This window comes from Cervus canadensis, chromosome 1, assembly GCF_019320065.1.
Source record: "Cervus canadensis isolate Bull #8, Minnesota chromosome 1, ASM1932006v1, whole genome shotgun sequence".
NCBI classification, from domain to species: Eukaryota; Metazoa; Chordata; class Mammalia; order Artiodactyla; family Cervidae; genus Cervus; species Cervus canadensis.
In genome coordinates this window covers 112,333,706-112,353,141 of record NC_057386.1, presented here as the reverse complement: position 1 = coordinate 112,353,141, position 19,436 = coordinate 112,333,706, and the positions used below count along the sequence as shown (strand labels likewise).

The 19,436-nt window shown below is 39.4% G+C and overlaps 1 protein-coding gene across 7 annotated transcripts in view; it reads right to left on the bottom strand.

The window, feature by feature from the left end:
- TTC28 (tetratricopeptide repeat domain 28) overlaps positions 1-19,436 on the bottom strand; it is a 570,331-nt gene that overhangs the window by 385,070 nt on the left and 165,825 nt on the right. The window contains exon 1 of one of the 7 annotated variants that reach the window (XM_043437621.1): positions 17,309-18,286. The exons of 5 other annotated variants lie outside the window; for them this stretch is intronic. In XM_043437621.1, the coding sequence (XP_043293556.1) occupies positions 17,309-17,335 (27 nt within the window). In that variant the 5' untranslated portion in view covers positions 17,336-18,286. Of the gene's footprint in view, positions 1-17,308; positions 18,287-19,436 lie in introns of those variants that run through there. One more of the 7 variants, XM_043437631.1, reaches the window with a different exon arrangement.

The following is a 19,436-nucleotide window of genomic DNA, read 5'->3' as shown; positions in this document are numbered from 1 at the left end:
GCTAACATAAAAAGTATCAGAATATGAATTCATCTGTAACTGACTGACTACATACAGCTGGATGTGTCATAATATAAGCTGTCAGATCTCCAGTTTCCTCCAATATAAGTCTATACGTAAGTTTCAACTCTAATGAAGTAATGTTCATGAATCTTCAGTCTGTGTGTCAGAAATGAAAACAAATTCAATATATTCAAAGGTACGTGCTGAATGCCCTGGACAGCCTAGCACTATGCTGGGCACAGAAGAGAAAACGAGCAAGAGCCATCAGCGCTCTTTAGGAGATGTGAATCTAGGGAGAGAAACAGATATAAACACACAATAAGAATGGAGAATTCGCTCACTGAAGATACGATCAAGGACAGCTCATCAGTTCCTTCCTGATATGTTGTATGGCTGATACACCGTGTGTAACAAACACATGTTAAATAAAATGTACTAATCAATCAATTCACTGATCAACTGAACAAATAGCAAAAATTGCTCTAATAAGGGTTAACCAGTCAAAGGGGGGTCTCGGGGAGCCTCATGGAGAGAAAGGCTTTAAGAAAGTTTTAAAGAACAAGTTCTAATGCGACAGAGTAAGGGAAACTTCCTCACTGAAACAAGAGTCTAACGCTATCTCCTTGGTCTCACGTTCCCCTGGGGTCTGTTCATGTCAAGAGTGGCCATCACCATCTCACTGGCACCAAGAGATGTGTTGCGCTCCCCATCAAACTTCAGTAGGCACTTGGTAAACAACTGTTCAACAAAAGACCTAACTATTGGAAGCAGAGGAAAATAGTAACAAAATCTTCCTTTTGTCTCTTCAGCTATAGCTAATGAACAGCATGTATACTATCTATGGTGAAACAGATCACCAGCCCAGGTGGGATGCATGAGACAAGTGCTCGGGCCTGGTGCACTGGGAAGACCCAGAGGGATCGGGTGGAGAGGGAGATGGGAGGGGGGATCGGGATGGGGAATATGTGTAAATCTATGGCTGATTCATATCAATGTATGACAAAACCCACTGAAATGTTGTGAAGTAATTAGCCTCCAACTAATAATAAAAAAAAAAAAAAGCCAAGGTTAGAAAAACTAAGCACAGATTATTATTAATTAATTATTCAACTAATTCAATTAAACTGACTGACTCACACAGTCAACATTCTAAATCTACCTTCACATAGCTAGGTGGTTTGCCCCAGGAGTCGTATCAGGTCATTCCAGTTCATAAACTAGCTACATTCTAACCCCAAAGCATCTCCACAGCTTCCCAAGTTTCTTTTCTTCCACATCCTAAGGCTACTTTAATGCAAAGGGATGACCTGGGGATGGCACCACACTGGAGCTAACCAGAATATTCTGACAAGGTTTAGGGCACACGCCCACTGTTAACAGTCCTGTTCTATGCTACCTGGTAAGACTAAGGCAAACAGACTTAATGACTCTCCTTTACCTCCCCTTAATCAAGCTCAGGAATGGCCTTTCATCCCACCAGAGCTTCAAAAGAATGACAGCACTCCATCAAAAGAAGTAATCAAACAATTGAGCAATTCATATCCTCATTCATGACTTAAACAAAGACTACTACAGTTCACACTGTTGTAGACAACATCACACTTCGCTGACTCTTCCTACCACCTCAAACTTACAGCCCTGAAAAATTCAGGAAGGGAAAATGTTTTCCCAGTTGTGAAACTGACCAAGGGAACTACACCCTCTTATCTAACTTTGTATTGTTAAAATTTTTAGTCCTTTAATAACAAAGTGAAACCCTCATAATGTTTTTCAGGAAAAACAGTAGGGAAATGTTTTAAGTGCTGTAAAAAATTGAATGTGAGAAAAATAGCTTGGCACTTAGCAATATGTTCATATCTCCAGGGAAATGTTAAATCCAGGAACCTGATAAGACTTTACTACGTCACATTTTAATAACATTTTATAACTTACAAGATAAGTTTTCGTTTTTACCTTCCTGCTGCTAGCAGTATTTTTTTCTCACTTTTCTCTATCCCTATAATCTTCTCATTTTATTTCCTTCTCTTGCCTTCTTCTATTTCCTTCTAATTAATTTCAGCCATAAGAAAACAATATTTCCATAGACTATGTATATGGATTTTTATATCTAATCCAAAATAAAGATATGTTAATAAAGCACTTCCCAACACATATATTTTCATGTTATTTTAAAAAGAGGCCATATCTGGGAAATAATTGACTGAATAAAGGTAAAGAAGTCTCTCTTCTCCCCTTCATTCTTTCTTTTCCAATTATAGGACTTCTCAGAACCCTCACAATATGCCAAAGGAGATCATGTGGGTATACCTCTTCTAAATTTATTTAACCACACAATTTTTTCCTCTTCAGTGAATCCAGTGGAGTGCACTTTAAGAACTGTTTTCCTAAATTTAAAAAAAAGGAAAAAACTTAATATAGACATAATACATTCAAAAGGTGTATGTACACTAATTTTTTTTTAAAAAAAAGAGGACATTATGCCATAAGGTCAAAAGCTAGCAGGGTGGAGGTGGGGGGGAGGACTGAGATAGCACTCATTTTATTAAGAATCCAACTGCAAAAACTAATCTTCTTAGAGGTGAATACGTACAAAATACATTAATCTTCCAGAAGTATTTAAGAGGAAATCAAGCTATGAACAACAATATGACAACATGAGAGTAATAAATGAAAAACAAATGGGGAACTCCTTTAAAATTAGTTTAGTTGCCTTTAAGTCACTTTAATAAAAATGAACGGGTGAGTGGTAAGAAAGTCTGTACTAGAGAAAATACATGTGGCTAATGACCGAGACCACTTCCACACGCAGCTCAGTGCTTAGCTCACACCACCTCCGCTTCCTTCTTCTCCTGCTTGTCAGTGTTCCCACAGCACTCTATACATGGCACTGCTGTTATCATGTTGTACTGAAATAATTCATTCTCTCATCTAACTTCCTGTCTAGACTGTAAGCTCCTTGAGAATGGGGATTATATCTGAATCTAACACTTCATAAATTACTAGAGTGCTTATAGTTAGTAAATTAATTGATTCTCTCAAATTCAATAATTACTACCTTACTTAGCAAACATTCATAAGGATTAACTGAGTATTTGAAATTTTAGAATAATGGAGTCACCATTAAGTATTACTCATTTTTCCTCCTCATGATATAAAGAGCCAGCATGTGGTACATACTAGGCCCTCAATAAGTGCATATTGAAATAATTATTCAATGAACTGACCCCAAGCTTTGACTACAAGGTTAGGCTTTAGTGGAGGGCACAGGATGCCTAAAAGCTGCTGTGCTGAAGCCTGACTTCTGACTGCTGCTGAGTATTATTGCACACGGCAGCAGGAGAGACAGAAAGTTCAGCACTAAGGCACCGTTCTCAGCTCACTGCAGCCAAAAGACATTCCTATGAGAGGTAAAGAAACAGGTGCTACTTGAAAAGCTCAGAATTTTATAAAGCCATCCCAATAGCTCTGAAGACTGAAATCACTCTCTTTTTTTGCAGACAATCACAGCCTAACAAGGAGTTAACTTCCTGTACTGAGCACCTTTGTCACCTACACAGACATATGTCCATCATTTCTTTTTCAATATTCTTTCCAATTAATTATATTCTGGTATAAACTCATTCTTCCCACTCCAGTTTTCTCTGTCTTAACTACACACATGTTATCTTTCCCAGATGGTATAATTAAATACTTTAAAAAGTAATCAGAATTCTGTCTTCACAAAAATGCCCAGAGATATAGCATTCCTTTTAAGCCACAGCAATTACCCATCAGCCTACCCATCAGCCTAGAGGCCATCTAAACCTTAAAATCTTCAAGGAATAGCATGACAGGAGAATGTACTAAATATGAGTCAAAGACTCTCTTCACCTTCCAGACTATGATTTTGGAAGTTTATTCTCCTAGTAGAACTATTATTCTTTCATAATTTACTTAGGATGGATATATAAGTTCTTTCCAACAAGAGCTCTGGAATACAATTTTTTTTTTTTTTAAGTAAAGGCTGCTTAATAGAAATTCAAACAGAAATGTGAATTAAAGGGGTAATTTCAGATGTAGTGAAAAGCTGTAATGTCCATTCAAACTAATGAAGGCACACAGCATTAATCTCCTAAAAGATTCAAATACTATGAGTAGAGCAATTCTATTTCTTGGTAGGAGCAAATTAAGATGATTTCCCTTACAGAAATTGCCATAATTACAAGTAATTATCTTGTACTCTCTAAATTTACCACTATAGCACATTCTGCAAATATCATTCCCTTCAAATACTTTATTTGGAAATACAGGAGAGATAGCTGTTTTATGAATTGTGCTACAGACCTCAAACTGATTGCTTAACAGTTCTACATAATATGTGTAGTAAAGAGATGACATTCTGAAGTTGGAAAGACTTGGAATTCCAAATTTATGATATTCCTATCATCAGGTAACTTATACTACCCAAAGGATTACAAACAAAATGAGAATGGCAAATGTTCAAAGATAAACTTGAGTCAAATGCGGACTTACACATAAAACGAAGAGGAGAATCATTCTGATATACACAGGGCAATCATGAAAAACGTGTAAACAGTTGCTGCAGTATTTATAAAAACCCTTGCAGAGCCAAATAAAATCCCATCATTTACAACCTACTCAGTTGTTCATTTCCCTTTAATAAGAAAGGGTGAGAAAAAGCAGTTACTCATCGAGCATTAGGAGGAGAAGCAGCATGTGAAAACCTAATTCCCCATCTTTGGGGCCAATTACTGTCTGGATTTCAGCTGGCATTTGAAATCTATTCTCCAGCCAAACTGGGATGCCTTACCATGTTGTAAAAACATGCTCATAACTTGCCTCTCCCTTCATTATTCTTGTTGCCTGGAATGGTCTCCTCGTCTTCCTCTGGCAAGCCCACCAAGTCTAACTGGAACGCCACCCCACCATGAAAACTCTCTTGATTGACTAATTCCTACCCCGAATTTCAAACCCTTCCCCTTCTCACCAACTCAGCTGTGTCCTCGCCTTTTAGTTACTTTCTCTGGTGATGCTTAACATCTGCCACCTCACATTTCAGACATTTGTGCACATGTCTTATCCTCCCTTCTAGAGGAAATGTATTTTATTCATATTTGTATCCCAAACAGCTTTAATAAATGTTTACTAATTTGATCATTTAAAAGATATTTTATTTTTAATATTACTATTGAAATTACCTCTAGAAGGGCTTTGTTGTTGCTGTTGTTTAGTTACTAAGTCATATCCGACTTTTTTGTGACCCCCATGGACTGTAGCCCAACAGTCCTCTGTCCATGGGATTTCTCAGGCAAGAATACTGGAGTGGGTTGCCATTTCCTTCTCCAGAGGATCTTCCCGACCCAGGGATCAAATCCACATCTCCTGCACTGGCAGGCAGATTCTTTACAGAAAGAGCTACACAGTCCACTAAGAAATCATACTTTTTTTGAACTCTGAAATGATATCTGGTTCTATTTAATCAAAAATTGTACATTTTTATAATTAGCATTTAAAACTCATCCATAGTAATATTATAATCTCTGTGCCTATCAATCTTCCCTAGTTTTTTGGTCAGTGTGTGCATGCTAAGTCACTGCAGTAGTGTCTCTTTGTGACCCTGTGAACTGTAGCTCACCAGGCTCCTGTGTCTATGGGATTCTCCTGGCAGGAATACTGGAGTGGGTTGCCATTTCCTACTCCAGGAGATCTTCCCAACCCAGGATTGAACCCAAGTCTCTTACACCTCCTGCATTGGCAGGCGGGTGCTCTACCACTAGTACCCCCGGGAAGCCCATATTTAGCCAGTATAAATGCTAATTATATTTGCATACATAAATACACATAATAGCTCAGTTGGTGAAGAATCTGCCTACAATTCAGGAGACCCCAGGTTGATTCCTGGGTCGGGAAGATCTGCCGGAGAAGAGATAGTCTACCCACTCTAGTATTCTTGGGCTTCCCCTCTGGCTCAGCTGGTAAAGAATCTGCCTGCAATGCGGGAGACCTGGGTTTGAACCCTGGGTTGGAAAGATCCCCTGGAGAAGGGAAAGGTTAACCCACGTCAGTATTCTGGCCTGGAGAATGCCATGGCCTGTACAGTCCATGCAGTCACAAAGAGTTGGACACGACTGAGCGACTTTCACTTTCAATAATTTATAATTTAAGATCCTCCCTGAGCTGGTCAATCTGTTAAAGTAAGAATTTTTACATTTAAATTTTAAACCAAAAAAATAAAGAAACCTACTCACTTTCTTCACATTTTACACTATTTTAATCAACTTCTCAATGTCAGCATTGAGAAGTATATTCTATACATTTATAATAATTTAAAAATTAGCTCTAGGGATGTTACATTCTCATTCATCCTTAATCCAGAATGACAGAGTGCAATGTGTATCAATATTATGAATTCACTTTTAAAAATTGTCACAGAATTCTGTTTAAATTACAGGTAGTTTACTCACAGTTATATTTATACTAGAAATGCTGGTTCCATAAGAGCCCAATTCTTCTAAATTGTTTGTTTCATGACCACTATAAATGGTAACACATTTATATGGTTCATTAAAATTTCTCGAGAACCACAGCTATCATCAGAAATAATTAGAAAAGCAACAAGAATATTCTGATATGATTTATTATCAACGAGGTCTATTTCAAATTTGTGGAAACCTACATAAACTGTTTTACTTTTCAAATAAGTTATTCTGTCTTTATTGATAGTGATCATTAATTTTTCCTCCCTTATGCTTGGTCCTTTGGGTCATCTACTCTCACCTAGAGCTGGTCATAACCTTAAAATTACAAAGTACATGGAGTCTGTGGTCAACAACCTCTCTCCACTTCCACTCTCAGCATCTTCTTCTCCTGTTCTCTCTGGATGCTACCCCCTTAATGCTACTTCTTTTTCACTCAGGATCCCCTCAAAATGACCCCGTCCTCCACCTCAAAACAGGCCTCTCAGTGACCAGGAACCTGATGTTTCATGAATCCTTCCCAACCAGCTATATCAAGAGTTTATAAGGATCTCATTTCTGAATAGGTTGCTGGGTGACAGAGCAGCAAAGCTGACAGACAGCAAACAAATGTTATCATGTTTGCACTTTACTACAAATTTTTAAAGCATTGGCACAAAAGAATTTTAGGAAAATAAGTCACAGAAAAGATGTCTGAAAGCAAATAGATTTCTTGTGTCTCCCAAATATGTTATCTATATAACTGTCTCTTTTTCTTTTAAACAAAGTAAGCCCCACCCTAGAGTCTGAATGTCTAGAGAAGAGGTAGAAGCAGCACAGCCCAGTAGACACGGCCCGCTCCTTGGAGCACCAGGCCTACAGCCAGCCTCTGAAGATGGAGCCAGCTTACCTTAGTGGCACTCCACTTCCTACTCTGTAAACCTAAACGCTCCTTAAACTTCCTTTCATTTCCAAACATGTTTTAGTCTCAGTGTTATAAATGCTGACTAGTAAGAGCCTAGGCTAAAACAGAAAGTTGTTGAGAGTCCCTTGGATTGCAAGGAGATCAAACTAGTCAATTCTCAAGAAAATCAGTCCTAAATATTCACTGGAAGGACTGATGCTGAAGCTGAAACTCCAATACTTTGGCCACCTCATGCAAAGAACTGACTCATTGGAAAAGACCCTGATGTTGGGAAAGATTGAAGGCAGGAGGAGAAGGGGACAACAGAGAATGAGATGGTTGGATGGCATCACTGACTCAATGGACATGAGTTTGAGCAAGCTCCAGGAGTTGGTGATGGACAGGGAAGCCTGGTATGCTGCAGTCCATGGGGTCGCAAAGAGTCGGACATGACTGAGCGACTGAACTGACGTCACTAAACAGATAATGTTTTAGTTAATTAACATTTAAGTAATTAATATTTAAATAAACCATGGTCATTCCATGGTCATTTCTTCTCTTAAGTAATCACCAATACTCCCTAAGATGTGTAAATCTACACTTCACATAAACTACTAATGCTAGTTCCCTCTACAATAGTTTATTATTATGTGTATATATTGAACAAGTTATTGAGGAGGGGAAAAAAATGTCAAGCCAGATACTAAAGCAAAGTTAGAAAACGAAAAACTAGCATGAAAGTGAAACTGGCTCAGTTCATGTCCGACTCTTTGCGACCCCATGGACTATAGAGCCCATGGAATTCTCCAGGCCAGAAAACTGGAGTGGGTAGCCTTTCCCTTCTTCAGAGGATCTTCCCAACCCGAGAATCAAACCCAGGTCTCCCACATTGCAGGCAGATTCTTTACCAGCTGAGCCACAAGAGAAGCCCAAGAATACTGGAGTGGCTAGCCTGTCCCTTCTCCAGAGGATCTTCCCAACCCAGGAATCAAACCGGGGTCTCCTACATTGCAGGTGGATTCTTAACCAACTGAGCTATCAGGGAAGCCGAGCATGGCATTTACCAAATCATTCAAAATGTTTTTCAGTCCCTGTCACTAAGCATCCTCAAAAGTATCTAACTCAGTATTCAACAGAATAACAAATTCTCACTTACCAAAAGGTCATTTATTAATCACCTTAAATATCTCAAACACTGCCTAAAACCAGAAATTAATTATTAAAAAAAAAAAACCACAAAGTAGTCAAAATAGAAAATCACAATTCATTACTCTCAAGTTCAATACTCATAAGAGAAATCCCTCATTCAGAGGCTACTGAATTTCAGTCACAAGTTAAGGCTCAGTTAGCTGTGTTTCTCACCCACCACAGATAGGAAACAAATACTTAAAACTGCAAGAGGTAGGCACATGACAGCAGCATTACTTTGGGCAACATGGAAAGAAAGGTAAAAATCGCACAAAGATGTCATAAAATTATTTTAAAAGAAATAAAAAAGCAGTCTGGGGTCATTCAGTATAGGATCAAATTATTCTGTATTCCTTAAAAGCTATCCTATAGTAGTGCTGCATTATGCCAAAGTAGAATAACTCATGCTTGTGATAATAATCCTGAGTAATCTGGAGACTCTTAGTACCTTCTGTTTAAGAAGATAGAAAATATATTATATATTTTAGAAAATTCCATATTAAAAAATGGTTGAAATTTAGCAAGGGCTGGTAGTTAATGAATTAAGTTTGAGCTAAAAAGAAATTCACAAGAACCCCACAGTTAAATAATAGCATAGTGATTTTTCATGAAAACTATGGTGACTCCAATACTTTGGCCACCTCATGCGAAGAGTTGACTCATTGGAAAAGACCCTGATGCTGGGAGGAATTGGGGGCAGGAGGAGAAGGGGACGACAGAGGATGAGATGGCTGGATGGCGTCACCAACTCGATGGACATGAGTTTGAGTAAACTCCGGGAGTTGGTGATGGACAGGGAGGCCTGGCGTGCTGCAATTCGTGGGGTCGGACACGACTGAGCTACTGAACTGAACTAAACTCATGGTGACTACAGAATATTAAAATTCAAAATAATCCCTCAAACTTATTTTAGTCTTAATTTCAGTATTTATCACCACCATTCCTAACCTGCCAAATACTAACTAAACCAAAGTAGATTTCTAGTTTTGTAGGTAAAAGATGGTAAAACATCAGCAATTTCACATGCTTCAATCTAATACATTCACCAAAATTAATAACAATATAGTAGGTTGCATTTATGTTTTATTTCTCCAGCTCACCCACTGTTGGAAAAAACTAATTATTAAATAATAAAAGACACAAAGTCCACAAAAATGATCATGAGTCCACTACCACTCACTATGACATTCTCTTTCCACTCCTCAAAAACAAATTTATTTCCAAAACTACCTGACAGATCTGGGCTTAAGCATTTCAGTTTTTCACAGATAATCGTGATTTAACATAATACTAAAAACGAGTGTGTGGATTTCCATATGTTCATTTATAAGGATTTAAAATATAAAACATGCTTAACAATTGTCAGAGCAATGAAGTAATGAACCAGATAAATATAATAATACTCAAGGTTTTCAGTTATATAAAACAAGTTGACATTCAATTTTCAGGTTCAAATATTGTATTCTGACTTTCCATAAAACAAGGAACATCTATTTATACATTGGACCAGTCAAAATAAGAAATCACTTATCAACTTTGAAAAACCCAATCTCTAATCTAATAAATGTTGTTATGCCAATATAGGATATGTTATCCCAGGATGCACAACAAAATTTCCTTGTAGCTTTCTTCCCTCCCTACCCCCATATTATCTTTCAAGGTTTAAGTCTACATATATCTGTGTGTTTAGGAGAGTATATATCCAAACACAAAGAGTTTCCACAATGATCTCCTAGTTCCCAACTCCACTTTGTCCCTATTCCAAATGATAACTGCTTTCTAACTCAAAATTACCTAAAATCTGTGTTTCCACAAGCCTTAGTCTCCCAATGTGATATAAATCCAAAATATTACCTCCCCCAAAATAAGTAATGCTGGAAATATGGGTATTCATGAATGGACATTAGCTTACACAACCAGACATAAGCTATAGAAATTTCAGCCTTTCATAGTCCAAACTGAGAGACATCTACCAGCAGAAAGCTTATGTGAAGCTGACAACTGACATCAAGTTTATTTCAGGTACTCAGGTACTTTCTCCAGAAATGCTAAGTTTATTACACAGAAGGTGTAAACCAAAGGATACAATTTTATGTTTTTCCTAACAATACATGCTAAAAGGATAGAATACTCAAAATAACAAAGACAAAACACTCCAACAGAATGAATAACAAACTGTGTTGAAAAAGGAATATAGTTAAAGGCTCGATCATGTGAGAATAATCCTCTTAGCTACAAAAATCTAAAAGGGGAGACTAATAAGAAAGTTCAGGACAAAAGCTTCATATATATCCCAAAAATGACAGTTAAATGATATAATTTTTATAGCTTTCAATAAAACTACATGGTTTTAGCACATCAATAAAAGCAAAGTCTTAAAGCTGAGACATACATTGTTATTAATGACATAATGAATTCACTGTGGAAGCTAAGGCTGACAAGGCCAGCCGGGATTTCAGGTTTTCTCTTGCGTCTGCTGTGTTTTCCACAGCATGTCATCACTGTGACTGACTAGCAAAATGAAGGTGGCTGCTGGAGCCTTTTCTTGAAGTTGGGCCAATTAAACTCTGTAGCCTCTCACACTGGCAGTGTTTACTGGCTAGCTGCTGAACAGTAAAGGTGCCAAATCAGATTTCCTCATCACTGACTTCCTTCACTTCTTATCAAGTCTATCAGCTATTTCCAGCTACTCCAATGTCCCTGGAAGTAGTTTTCTATTGATGACCATTTTCCCACCAGTTTTACAAGATCAAAAACATTTCCAGCTGAAGGGAATAAAGATTTACTCTGGTAGTATACAACCATGGTATTGCTCCACTGGTATCTTGTGACCCAGTTGTAAGATGTTATCATTTCATGCAAAGATGGGCACAATAAAGGACAGAAACAGCACGGACCTAATAGAGCAGAAGAGATTAAGAAGAGGTGGCAAGAATACACTGAAGAATTATACAAAAAATGTCTTAATGACCCGGATAACCACGATGGTGTGGTCACTCACCTACAGCCAGACATCCTGGAATGCGAAGTCAAGTGGGCCTTAGGAAGCATCACCACGAACAAAGCTAGCAGAGGTGGTGGAATTCAGTTGAGCTATTTCAAATCCTAAAAGATGATGTTGTGAAAGTGCTGCACTCAATATGTCAGCACATTTGGAAAACTTGGCAGTGGCCACAGGACTGGAAAAGGTCAGTTTTCATTCCAGTCCCAAAGAAAGGCAATGCCAGAGAATGTTCAAACTACCACACAACTGAGCTCATTTCAGATGCTAGCAAGGTCATGTTCAAAATTCTTCAAGCTAAGCTTCAACAGTACATGAACTAAGAACTTCCAGATATAAGGGCTAAATTTAGAAAAGGCAGAGGAACCAGAGATCAAATTGCCAACATTCACTAGATCATAGAAGAATAAGGGGAATTCCAGAAACACATCTACTTCTGCTTCATTGACTAGACTAAGCCTCTGACTGTGTGGATCATAACAAACTATGGAAAATTCTTAAACAGATGGGAATACCAGACCACCTCAGTTACCTCCTGAGAAACCTGTATGCGGGTCAAGAAGTGACAGTTAGAATCTGTCATGGAACAACAGACTGGTTCAAAATTGAGAAAGGAACATGTCAAGGCTATATATTGTCACCCTGCTTATTTAACTGCTATGCAGAGTACATCATGGGAAATACCAGGCTGGACAACTCACAAGCTGGAATCAAGATTGCCAGGTATGCAGATGATACTACCCTTATGGCAGAAAGCGAAGAGGAACCAAAGAGCTTCTTGATGAAAATGAAAGAGAAAAGTGAAAAAGCTGGCTTAAAACTCAACATTTAAAAAACTAAGATCATGGCATCTGGTCCCATCATTTCATGGCAAACAGATGGGGAGAAAATGGAAACAGTGGCAGGTTTTATTTTCTTGGGCTCCAAAATCACTGCGGATGGTGATTGCAGCCACGAAATTAATAGACGCTTGCTCCTTGCAAGAAAAGTTATGACCTAGAGAGCATATTAAAAAGCATAGACATCACTTTGCCAACAAAGGTCCCTACAGTCAAAGTCCCTATAGTTTTTCCAGTAGTCATATACAGATGTGAAAGTTGGACCATTAAGAGCATTGAAGAACCAATGCTTTCGAACTGTGGTGCTGGAGAAGACTTGAGAGTTCCTTGGACAGCAAGGAGATCAAACCAGTTCATCCTAAAGGAAATCAGTCCTGAATATTCATTGGATGGACTGATGCTGAAGTCAAAGCTCCAATACTTTGGCCACCTGATGTGAAGAGCCATCTCACTGGAAAAGACCCTAATGCCATGAAAGACTGAGGCCAGGAGAAGGGGGCGACAGAGGATGAGATGGTTATATACCATCACAACTCAATGGAAATGAGTTTGAGCAAACTCTGGGAGACAGTAGAGGACAGGGAAGCCGGGCATGCTGCAGTCCATGGGGTTCCAAAGAGTCACACAAAATTGAGCAACTGAAAAACAACAACTAGACAAAAGAGAGGCATCGCAGAATGTTAAGGAGGAGAATAGTGCATGTGTTTCTTTAAATAATTACTCTAGAAGAAGAAAGAAGGGAAAATCAGAGGAAAAGAGACAAGAAAAAGAAAAATCATTAGGATGTCATTTGCAATAGCTCCCGCAAGTGACAATGAGGCATTTGACTCTAACAGTGAGGAGTCAGATGTGAAAGATTAAACGACACACCCAAGGACACAAGTCATGGGAACTGCCAGAACCAAAACCTAGGTTTCTAGGTTGCACTGACCCAGGAATGATGTATAGAATAGATGTGCAGAAAGATCTTTATCATGAAATTTCTAAGACTTCTCTTTAAAACTACTTTGGTCACAATGCTTATTTTTAAGTTTAATTTTATACTATAAACAAACTGTGGTCCAAAATGAACATGATAATATCAACTAGCACAGCATTTAGGCAGGTAACTAAGTAAAATTTAGTATAGTTGTATTAAAATTTGAAACTGAGCTTTCTAATCTAAAAACAAAATACTTTATCATAGAAAAAGTGCAGGGATATGAAATACACTTTTTTTGGTAAAAGGAATAAGCTATTTCAAGACACAAATTTATAGGATGCAATCCTTATAAGTGAGCTTTGAAATAAGCTTTTTAAATGAAGCCCTATCAGAGAAGTCATTTAAGAAGCCAGATTCACATTATATTAATGTGACAAGTATAATAAGATAAATACATCATATGATTCTCAAATGACATAATTAATGTAGCTTATGTGACATATTCCTATTAATGATCTTTTATTATGTGTGAACAGTAAAATAACATTAGATAAGCAATGAAAAAATCCAATCAGTAGCAGCTTTCCTGAAGGTTTTGACTGCAGTCTTATTTACACAGTGTTATCTGATACTAATCCTTGGATTTTTAAAGAGCAAAAATCACTTCAGAATTGTAAACAAACATGTTCCTATGAGATGATCATTTTAATTACTATCATTTCTGCAAATACAAGATAAAAATAATGTGCTGCATGATCGCCTCTTAAGGGAAAACAGATTCTGCCAGGCCAATAAGGTTATGTTAATAAAAGAATCGTGACCCTGGATCCCAGCCTAGTCCACAGAGCCTGACATTGCGTCTTCACAATGGCTGCTATGGGACCTATGTGGAAAGTGTGGCTGTCCCATCCCTGATATTGTCTATGAATGGTGAGAAGTGAGTGTCAAAATATTGTTGTTTTCTTCAATAATCCACTACAGTCTAATACCTATGAGCCAAGTAAAATATTTTGAACTTTATTAAAGATCATACCACCCTAAAAACAGATACAAGTTTCACAAAGCAATATTTCTTATTTACTTTTACATCAAATAAATACCTACTGAGCAACTATATTATCCTTGGCACCAAAAAAAGAGGTGTGAAGTATTGTTCCTAAACTCAAGGAGCTTGAAGCATAATTGAGAGGCTGATTTTTTAAAGGTGGGGGGAGGGGCGGTTTACTATCAGTAAAGCACAATCTATCTAAAAGAGCATAGATTTTAAATGCTTCAGGAATTCAGAGGTAGATAAAATCACTGTTTCTTCAAGAAGGGGAAGGAAGAAGAGCATCTTGGTGGTAGTATCCATAAGTGAGGGAGCAAAGCTAGGCTAACTAAGCTCCTCACTGGTCCTGAGGGCGGAACATGATTAATCACGTTCTGGTGGTTTCTTTGTGAAAAAAGGTAGCAGACCCTAATTGAATACTCACATCTTGAATTTTAGTATTTACTTAAACCCAGCAAATAAGCAGAGGAAAGAAGAGGAAAGAGCTCCCTTTCAACCATATACCCCAGCTGCATGCTCAGTTAGAAACAAAGAAACCTAGAACCTATGGTCATGGTCTTACAGTGAGACCAGAATTGACACAAGCCAGCACTGGTAGTGGCCGACAGGGCACCGTGACAGCAAGTTACCCACCAATCCCAGCCACAAGGCCCAGCTACACCCAACGCTGCCTGGGCCAGTATTCTACCGACTATCTTCTAGCTTTGCTGAATCACATCAATGTAGTATCACTTTTCATTTGTAGCATAAATGGTTTTTATGAAACAGCTTGACAAAACACACAGCACGTGACTGTACCACTACAAATGTGTTAGCATACCCAGCCAGAAACCATGGCAATGATTTGATCATGTGAGTATTCTTGCAAGTGTAAAAAATAAACATAATCTTTGTAAAGACTTATTTGTGCCCTCTAGGAGTTGAATATTCTTTCAAGGAAGCTTCCGTTTCCAATGTAGAAGAAGCAACAAGAACTGTTCTCTAGCCACCTCCAAATAATCACACAGTATTTGATAGCTCAGCTTATTTTTTAATCTTCCATAACTCTGTAGAATTTTATCTGGATCTTTATAACATGATGATTTGGGATTATGAATGCAGTGAATAAACACAACCTTCTGGTATAGCAATTTAAGTATCACAGAGTGAGTAAATACTTCAGAGTGAATCCTAACACTTGAAACAGAATCTTCCAGAGTCCAGAAATCCACCTGACTGCCAAGAATAATACTTCCGTGGTTCAAGCAATACCAGTACCCAGAGGGGTTTCCACAGACACAACCACATGAGTTACTGCGTACTGGGTAAAATAGAAAAAACAGACATTTATGAATGTATATTTTGCAGACATCTTAAAAGTACTCATAAATATACAATTTACAAATACAGAAGATATTGAGGGGAGGGCTCTAGGAATGCACAGCATCTGTTTAAATTGCTTGATTATATCGCTTCTTCTACGGGTTTTCCTCACCCTAACTCTGATTTTTATAGGTCGGGGGTAGGGGGGAAGATGCATGGATCTCTTATCTAAAATACATGAAACCAATCTCACTGAAAGAAGCTCTATGATAAGAACTAATATATGAGAGATTCTGACTTCAGGATGAGGTAGAAATGACTTCGTTTCAGATAGCAAATTAGATATCAAAGAAAACCTTTCAATTCACCAGGCTATACTGAAGCAGTGTTAGATTTTCTAGCAATAAAACAAATGCACAATATCTTCTCATGCATTTCACACAATTTCTATTTCAGCTCTGATGTAAAACATGGTATCACACATCATGCCACAAAGAAAGAGTCAGTTTAGCTAGTTCAAGTAAAACACCAGGCGGCTGCTAACATAGACAGGTCATGGCTGGGGAGGCGCACTGCACATTCAGTTCACTATGTTTTCCCTCAGAAGAATGTCAATAAAAACCAGGCCAAATTAGGTATTTGGGGGGTGGGGGCGGGGGGAGGAGTCCTGCTATGCAGTGAACCACTGCGTTCACCTAACAGCACCAGTCAGACAAGTTAGCAAAAGGGAGCCCTAGCCAAAGCTACAGCCGCCAACAACTTGAAGAAAGCTGTCTTTCTCCCTGAACGTCCTGGGGTAGCGACCAGTCCCACATTTAGAAACGTTATTTCTGGGACCAATAGCAATTTATTTTGATAGAACCACTGGATTTTTTTTTTCTTGAGTTCTCAACAAAGGAGCCATATTAGGAAATAATCTCGCAAAAAGCAAAGTGCCCCCTCCCCCTCTTCCCCACGATCGATGCACACACACCCGTGCAGGCTGCCACGCACAGACACGCGCCCGTGACAATGGCTGGCGTGTTCACTCGCGCTGGCCCACGCGGCCGCCTGGAGCCCCGCGGGCAGAAGGCCCAGCCGGCCGGCCCCAGGCGCTCAGGCTGGAGGCCCCGCGGCCCCGCTGCCCTGGAACCAGCAGCTGGGCGGTTGTGCTGGGGATGCTCGCCCCCCAGCGGGGCCCTGGGGAAGCGGCTGCCAGCGGCTCAGAGCCTATTAACCCCTTGGGGAAGTAGGTGCTACAACACCCACCTGCGAGGACGCTGGAGTGTGTCGGGAACACAACCCCAAATGGCTCCCCGCAGAGGAGGCGCCACCGAGTTCTTAGACCCTGGCAGCTCTTGGCTGGCTCCGGCAAAGCTAATCGTGTTGCTAGCTCCACCGGGTTTCTAAAGCAAAGGGCTGTTTCTTAGCTGTCACCCCTGAGAGTCCGGGCATACCAAGAAGGAAAAACTTAAAAGGGCAGTGGACGCAGATCAGACTTGGTAACTCGGCCCTAAGGAACTGGCCTAAGTCCCAAAGGGACAGAGCTATTTGGACCTGCCGGTCCAGCAAACTATGGAAAGGGTGGAGGGACCCGAGGGCAGCCGCCCCCGTCGCCCCTCCCTGGGTCGGGCATCAGGGCCCCGTCCCCACTCTGGGACACTTACCTTCTTCCGGGGCTGCCATTTCATCATATTTGTACAGCCGATATGTGGAACATCAAGATGCTGGCTGGGGGCTGGGGGCAGATGCAGGGCAGCGGCGACTCCAAGTCATGCTGCCTGCCTCCCACCCCCTAATTCTTTCCCATATTCACCGCGAAGGGAAAGAGCCCAGAGAGTCCAGTCTTTTCGCCTGCAGTTCAGTGAAGTATCCCCAAACCAGGAACACGCTCCCCACGGGGCTAGGAAGTCCCAGCAGCAACCAGAATACTCCAGCCAGAGCGGAGCATTTTCCCCTCGGGCCAGCGCCCGCAAAAGGAGCCTGCAGCAGGGGGTCTCCAAGCCCGCGCAGAGACCCTCCCTCAGAGAAGAGCCAGAGGACGCAAGCCGCTGCAGAAACCCAGTCGGGTTCCTGCCATCCAAACCCCTTTTGACGAATTCTCCTCTTCTCAAAAAAAGATTAGACAAGCAATCAAACCCTCACGCGCAGCCTGGAGCAATTCCCAAAATTCTGAGTGTATTTCTCGTTTGTAAAATTTAGCAAAGAAAATTCCAAAGATCTGTAATCAGAGCTTCTTTACGCTGTTTTCTCTTCCTTCTTGGATAACTTGGGGAAAGGATCTACCCTTCCCGAAATGTCTACCTTCCCTTAACACTGTAAATAGGAAAACTTGGTTTGTGTGTTTAGATTTTTTTTTTTTTTTTAATTCCCAAGAACCTTAGTGGGGAAAGGCTGGAAGGAAATCCTGCAAGAACCCAACTCCACAGCTCAGTCTGCACTAATGACTTCCTTCCCTTCAGCGCAAGCACAGCCTGCCCAGCTCCAGCCACACAGAGCAAATGGTTTCTGGGTCTTAGTGCCACGACATCTGCTCCAAAGCAAAAAGTAAGGCACACAGTTTCAGAGGCACCTCACAGCTCCCAAGGACTCAGAGTCAGAGGAGATCTACAGAAGCAGGAGACCATTTCAAAAGATCTTGATTTGTGAGTTATATCTAGAGGAAAAAAGAAACAGAAAAGATTTCTAGACCAAAGGGCTATATAATCTAAAAGTGTGACTTGAAGGAAAAAGATTTAAGGTATCTGACAAGATTAAAATTTTAATCAAAAGTAGACTCTGCTTCTCTAAATTTAGCATTGATTTTATTATTGCTATCAAGATTAAGTTTCATGCAGCATCTGTAAAATGATTCCATCCTACTTAAGGAGATACATCTCCAAATACAAAATACAGTGTAATTCTATTATTTGTCATCCAACATGTCTAGTAATTCTTATTACTATGAGGCTACTTTGATAGATGGGAATTAATGGGTACTGTAAGCTACTAGAATACTAACTGATGTGCATAATAAAAACAACTGATGTACCATCACTCCATTGTTCCAACCACGTTTAATGTATTACTCTCAGAGTTCTATAATATAATGCATTGGCAGGATTGACTGATGGAGATGATTATAAGCAGACTGGACACTAACAATATCAGATACAAATGTCATTAAAATACCCAAAACAGTTAACTAAAACAAATTACTTTTGTGTCTTTTTTTCTAAGCCTGAGTCTGAAATCTGATGGTGAAATCAGTATCTTTTAAAAATAATAATATCAGCAATTATAGCTGAAGGAATAAGCACTAGTTCTTAAGCCATAATCTGCATCATAGGTACACATCAGCCTTACTGCTCTGCTCCATAAAACTACTAAGTGCCTATGATGTAAGCACCTATTATTTGCCAGCCCCTGTTCCAGACACTAGAAATATGAGTAAGAGGCTGTCCCTGCTCTTAAAATTACATACTGCAGGCTGGAGTCACAAATAACACCAATCCTTTGTGTATGTTCTAACATATCCAAATCATTCTTCACAGCTTAACATGGATATCTTACTAACACGGAAGTTCAATAAACTCCAAACCAAATTCATTAATCTTCCCCAAAATCAGTTTCTCTTCCCAACCTTCCTGTATCTGTCCATAGCACTGTTATTCTTCCAGGATCACAAACTAAAACTTTAATTAACATCATTCCTATGTCTAATTTATCACCAAGTCCTTTCACTTCTTTCTTAGACATTGCTTTCAAATTCCTACTACTGATATCTGAGGTCAGAGCCTCACAAAACAAACATAT